The sequence below is a fragment of the Belonocnema kinseyi genome, chromosome 10 (genome assembly GCF_010883055.1).
Source record: "Belonocnema kinseyi isolate 2016_QV_RU_SX_M_011 chromosome 10, B_treatae_v1, whole genome shotgun sequence".
Lineage (NCBI taxonomy): Eukaryota > Metazoa > Arthropoda > Insecta > Hymenoptera > Cynipidae > Belonocnema > Belonocnema kinseyi.
In genome coordinates, this window is record NC_046666.1 from 1,415,068 (window position 1) to 1,421,913 (window position 6,846).

At 21.3% G+C, this 6,846-nt stretch overlaps 1 protein-coding gene across 3 annotated transcripts in view; it reads left to right on the forward strand.

Moving 5' to 3' along the window:
• Window positions 1-6,846, forward strand: part of LOC117181639 (protein abrupt-like) — a 156,135-nt gene that overhangs the window by 6,589 nt on the left and 142,700 nt on the right. For all 3 annotated transcript variants that reach the window (XM_033374532.1, XM_033374533.1, XM_033374534.1), the window contains one exon: window positions 6,059-6,253. In XM_033374532.1, coding sequence (XP_033230423.1) covers window positions 6,059-6,253 — 195 coding nt within the window. The remainder of the gene's footprint in view (window positions 1-6,058; window positions 6,254-6,846) is intronic.

Here is a 6,846-nt window from a genome sequence, read left to right on the forward strand (position 1 = left end):
ATCTTTCGGGTAAAAAATTTAACAATGTGCGTTTTAAGTTGAAATACTTTCTCAAAAATTAAAAAAAATTTATTCCTTTTTAAAAAAATTCACTTTTTGGTTCAGAATTCTTGAATTATGTTTAAAATTTGTGTTTTTTGATAATAAAATAATATTTTTGTTTAAAAATAAATCTTTTTTAGTTAAAATTCAACTTTTTGGTTGATAATTCTTGATTTATATTGAAAATTGATCTTTTTTAGTTAGTAATAAAATGTTTTTTATTTAAAATTCATCTTTTTTAGTTGAAAATTCAACTTTTTGGTTCAGAATTCTTGAATTTGGTTAAAACTTCGTTTTTTTTTCGATAGAAAATTACTTTTTTTATTTCAAAAATTCATCTTTCTGGTGAAAAATTTAACAATCTCCGTTTAAAGTTGAAATACTTTCTTAAAAATTAAAAAAAAAATTGTTCCTTTTTTAAAAAATTCACTTTTTGGTTGAGAATTCTGTAATGTTATTAAAAATTCATATTTCTTTTATAATAAAATATTGTTTTTGTTTAAAAATTTATCTTTTTGGATGAGGATTCTTGAATTTTGTGCAAAATTGTTTTTTTTTTTCGAAAGAAAATAAAATTTTTTCGATTTTAACAATTTTGAAATAATTAGTGGAATTGTTATGTTTTTCAATTATGCTATTATTTAGCTTACAATGCGTAAATCAAAATTTTTTTGCTTTAAAAATTTTCAATTTTTATTTTTAAGCTTACGTTTTTAATTTCCAGAATTTTCAAATGCTTTCTTAACAACTTGAATAAAGAAAAAATAAAAGCCTTTGATCTTGAAAATTTTGGATAAAAAACATTTTTATTTAATAAATAATTTTTTTTTTAATTTATCTTTAATTGAAGTAATAAAAGTGAGCAAAAGCGATTTGACAAAAGGATTTTAAATCAGTTCAAAATTTAAGAATTTTCTGATTTTAACGTTAAAACTTGAACGGTTTCGATTTGAAAGTCTTATTCATTAAAAAATGTGAACGTGTGATTGAAAGTTTATAAACTATTTTCTACTTAAAAATAACTTTATAATAATATATTCTTAATTAAAGGATTTAACAAAATTTTAAATATTATTTCAGTCCAAAATATTCAATTTTTAACTCATTTAATTTGAAATTTTTAATTAAAAAAAGATTAATTATTGAATATTTGACAATATTTGAATTTTTATCTAAGACAAGTCAATTGAAAACAAATTGAGTACATTTTACTTTTTTTTTAATGTAATAATTAAAGATTTCTAATCTTCAAAATTGAACTAAACCAAAAAAAATTCAAAATTGCATTATTTTTTATTGTAAATATAATTAAAATTTATATAAATATAATTAAAAATTACTTAAGTTTTAAGTTTGACGACTCAAAAATCTATAAATTTGATGATTTAAATCTGAAATTTCTTGGATTTGCAAGTTTTAGAATTTAATTTTTAAAATAATATAAATTTTAAATTACAAATGGTTAAGAAATTTAAAAATTTTGTGATTTAGATTATTTGCATTTAAAATTTCTTCAATTTGCAAGATTTAAAATTAAAAATTCTTGGCTTTTTATCTTCGAAATTCAAGAATTTTGATTTATATGTTTTTAAAATTTAAGTTTTTAAAAAATGTTTCATCTTAATAATTGAAATATTGCAAAAAAATTAAATTTACATAATTTTTAATTAAATAAAAAACATTTTGTCTTGAAATTGTTTCCAATCGAAAAATATAGATTAAAAATGTTCGTAATTAGTCAAGTTCAAATTTAAATCTTTTAGTTTTTTACCAGGAATTTTACAAATTTGTAAAAGAAAAATCTGTCAACGTTCGATTTCAACAGTTTTTAAATAATTAGTTGAATTTTTATATTTTTCAATTATGCTATTATTTAGCCAACAATGCGTTAATTAAAAATGAAATTTTAAATGCTGTCTTAAAGACTTGAACAAATAAAAAATAAAAGCCTTTTATGTTGAAAATTTTTGATAAGAAACATTTTTATTCAATAAATGAATTTTGTTTAAATTTATCTGTATCTTGAGTAATAAAAAGTCAATAAAACGTTAAAACTTAAACGCTTTCAATTTGAAAGTCTTAGTCATTAAACAAATGTGAACGTGGGACTGAAAGTTTATAAACTATTTTCTACTTAAAAATAATTTTATAATAATATATTCTTAATTAAAGGATTTAAAAAAATTTTTAATATTGTTTCAGTCGAAAATATTCAATTTTTAACCCATTCAATTTGAAATTTTTAATTAAAAAAAGATTAATTGTTGAATATTTAGCAATATTTGAATTTTTATTGAAGACAAGTAAATTGAATGCAAATATTTAAAAGTAAAGAATCTTTAACTGTATTGCTTCACATAGAAAATTTAGAATCGTTTGATTGTTTAAAAGTAAAATTGTAAAAATTAAAATTAAAATTAAATTAAAATTAAAATTGTAAAAAGTTTAATTGTTGTATTTGAAAAGCGCTTAATTTTTAAGTAAAATTTTTAAATTTTAATTTATAATTTATAAATGAACATTTGTATAAAAAATTTGAGTAATTTTAAGAGATCTAGAATCTTTTTCGAAAATTTTGTTTATATCTTTGAAAAACTTTTAAATATTCTCTTAAAATAATTTTTCAAAATGAACAATTATTTTTTATTTTCCTAGGAGTCTTAAGAAAATGTTTTTATTCTTTTAAAAATTTAACCATAACCATAAATTGAACATTTATCTTGTTTGGTAGTAAATTAATCCTTTTGTTTGAAAATTCATCTTTTTTACTTAAAATTCAACTTTTTGGTTGATAATTCTTGTTTTTATTGAAAATTCATCTTGTTTGCTAGTAACTTATTCTTTTTCATTTAAAATTCATCTGTTTTGGTTGAAAATACAACTTTTTCGTTGAGAATTCTTTAATTTTTAAAAAAAGTTGCGGTTTTTTTCGGTAGAAAATTCATTTTTTGGTTTAAAAATTTAACAATCTGCGTTTAAAGTTGAACTACTTTCTTAAAAATTAAAAAAAAAAGTTTCCGTGATAGAAATTTCACTTTTTGGTTGAGAATTCTGGAATTTTATGGAAAATTCGTATTTTTTTATAATAAAATAATCTTTTTTAGTTGAAAATTCAACTTTTTGGTTGATAATTCTTGAATTTTTTTAAAAATTCATCTTTTTTCCTAGTAACTTAATCTTTTTAATTTAAAATTCATCTGTTTTAGTTGAAAATACAACTTTTTCGTTGAGAATTCTTGAATTTTTAAAAAAAGTTGCTGTTTTTTTCAGTAGAAAATTCATTTTTTGGTTTAAAAATTTAACAATCTGCGTTTAAAGTTGAACTACTTTCTTAAAAATTAAAAAAAAAAGTTTCCGTGATAGAAATTTCACTTTTTGGTTGAGAATTCTGGAATTTTATGGAAAATTCGTATTTTTTTATAATAAAATAATCTTTTTTAGTTGAAAATTCAACTTTTTGGTTGATAATTCTTGAATTTTTTTAAAAATTCATCTTTTTTCCTAGTAACTTAATCTTTTTGATTTAAAATTCATCTGTTTTAGTTGAAAATACAACTTTTTCGTTGAGAATTCTTGAATTTTTAAAAAAAGTTGCGGTTTTTTTGGGTAGAAAATTCATTTTTTGGTTTAAAAATTTAACAATCTGCGTTTAAAGTTGAACTAATTTCTTAAAAATTAAAAAAAAAAAGTTTCTGTGATAGAAATTTCACTTTTTGGTTGAGAATTCTGGAATTTTATGGAAAATTCGTATTTTTTTATAATAAAATAATCTTTTTGATTTAAAATTGATCTTTTTTAGTTGAAAATTCAACTTTTTCGTTGATAATTCATGAATTTTATTAAAAAATTATCTTGTTTGGTAGTAAATTAATCTTTTTGATTTCATATTCATCTTTTTTAGTTCAAAATTAAACTTTCTGGTTCAGAATTCTTGAATTTTGTTAAAAAAATTGTTGTTTTTTGATAATAAAATAATATTTTTGTTTAAAAGTTAATATTTTCTAGTTAAAATTAAACTTTTTGGTTGAGAATTCTTGAATTTTGTTAAAACTTCTCTTTTTTCGATAGAAATTTAATTTTTTTATTTCAAATATTTATCTCTCTGGTAACAAATTATCATGGAAATTTTAGAAAGTTTTCTTAAAATCTTGTAGAATCTTTTTTGAAAATTTTGTAACTTGAAATAATTTGAAATACAGCCGAATTTCAAATAAAATTTAGATTTTTGAAGATTTCAAACAAAAAATTTAGAATTTTTTAAAGAATTGTAAAAGAATACTAAATAATACAAATTTTCTTAAAATTATCAGGAAAATTGAAATTGATTTTTCACTTTAAAAAAATTATTGTAAGACAGTTTAAAAAGATTTTAAGTGATTTAAAACATGATCGAAGAAGAACATGGAAGGTTTTAAGGATTTTATTTCATTTGCTGGAGTTTTCAAAATTGTAGGGAAATTTCGATTAATTTTAAAATATATTTAGAAGTTCTGAAAAAAATGTTAACACACTTCGTTTAAATTACTGGAAATAATTTCAAGTTTTTAATTAATTTTTAATCTTTTCAAAACTTCTACATATCTCCTAAAATTACTTAAATTTTCGCCGACAAATAATAAATGCTTAATTGTTATTTATACATCCAAATTGCAAAGAAATTTTTTTAAATTTGCAGGATTTTCTGAAAATTCTAGACAAAATTCAAATTTATTTAGAAGTTCTGAAAAAATTTTCAAAATAATTTTCAATTTAAAACAAGTTCAGGATTTTTAAATAAAATTTTGAAGCTTTCAAAGGATGTATAAACCACTTTAAAAGAAAATAATTGAATTTCTAATTTAAGAACTCTTAAGTTAAAAAAATTATTTTTCAACTGAAAATTTAACTACTCGATTGGGAATTTAACTGTTTTTTCTAAAAATGCATTTCTTTTTGGTTACGAATTTAACTTTTAACGAAAAATTCAACTATTCTATTTTTGTTTGAATTTTGTCTTTTTTTTTAAATGAAAATTCAACTATTTGTTTGAAAAATGAGATTTTTTATTTAAAAATTAAGCTATTTTTTTTAATTCATGTAATTTCTGGGAAACTCGTTTTTTTTTTGTAAAAAATTAATATTATTGGTAGAAAGTTAATTTTTTCAACTGAAAATTTAACCATGCACTTTGAGTTGGAAATGGACTTTTTCTAATTAAAAATTGAACAATTCGGATGTAAATCTGTCTTTTTTAATTAAAAAATTCATTCTTGAAATGATAGTCTAATATAAAACAAAATGTAGATTTTCGCAGATTTTAAACAAAAAAAAAATAGATTCTTTTCAAGAATTGTGAAAGGCTTCAAAAGAATAAAAACATTTTCTTAAGATTTCTGGGAAAATTAAAAATAACTTTTTATTTTGAAACATTATTTTAGGAGAATATTTAAAAAGTTTTTCAAACATTTAAACAAAATTTTCAAAAAAGATTCTACAAGATTCTAAGAAAACTTTCTAAAATTTGCATGATAATCTTTTATCGTTTTAAAACTCCTAAATATCTCTTAAAATTACTCAATTATACATCAAAATTTAAAAATTTAAATAAAAAATTAAGCATTTTTCGAAATTTTACCGGTTCTAGGTTTTCTGTGTCAAACAATTTAGTTAAAGATTCTTTACTTTTAAATATTTGGTTTCAATTTGTTTGCCTTAAATAAAAATTCAAATATTGCTAAATATTCAATAATTACTCTTTTTTTTTAATTAAAAATTACAAATTGAAAGGATAAAAAATTGAATATTTAAGACAATTATTGGTTAATTTTAATAAAATACGGAGACAAAATCTAACCATTCAACCATTTCGCTCAAAATATTTTCAAGTATTATTTGCAATAAAGGTGTATCAGAAAAAAACATTTTTATTGCAAATAATATTTCAATAGTTTAAGAAAAAAATCGGTGGCAGACATTTTTCAAATTTTGTAGGATTACTGTAGAAATTTCAGGTTTGATTCGGATTTTTTGTTTGCAGACAAATCCCTGTAAACATCCGATAATCTTCATGCGGGATGTTGAATTCGAACATCTGCAATCGCTATTGGAGTTTATGTACGCTGGAGAAGTGAACATTTCTCAAGCTGAATTACCAACTTTTTTGCGAACTGCCGAAGCTCTCCAAATCCGTGGCCTCACAGACTCCCAAAGCAATCAGCACAACAGCGAAAAGGTATAATTACTTTTCCATTATAATCTTTATCATCCTCCCTTTTTTCTTTTTTTACTACTGGTACCCTTTTGTTTTTAATTATTTACGAGGGTAGTTCAATAAATCCTTAGAATGAAGTATAAAAACAATTTTTTTTGGGTAACATTTTTTTTTATTTTTCAACATAATCTCCTTGGAGCTCGATACACTTGGTCAATCGCTTTTCAAGTTTTTTTAATCCTTCAGAAAAGTGCGTTTTCGGAAGTTCCTCAAAATAAGCACTTACAGAGGCAATGTTCGACCAATTCGAATTTTAGTTCTTCAATTTTAGCCATTGAAACGAAGCATGTGTGAACTCGGGCGTTGTCGTGATGAAAGAGAATTTTTTTTCTCGCCAAATGTGCTCGTTTTTTTAAAATTTCTTCTTTCAGCTGCTCCAATAATGATGCATAATATTCACCAGTGATTGTTTTACCCTTTTCCAAGTAGTCAATAAGTACGAGTATAATTCCATGTGCATCCCAAAAAACTGTAGCCATAACCTTACCAGCTGACTTTACGGTCTTTGCCTTCTTTGGAGCTGGTTCGCCTTTTTGGAGCTGGATTGTTCCTTT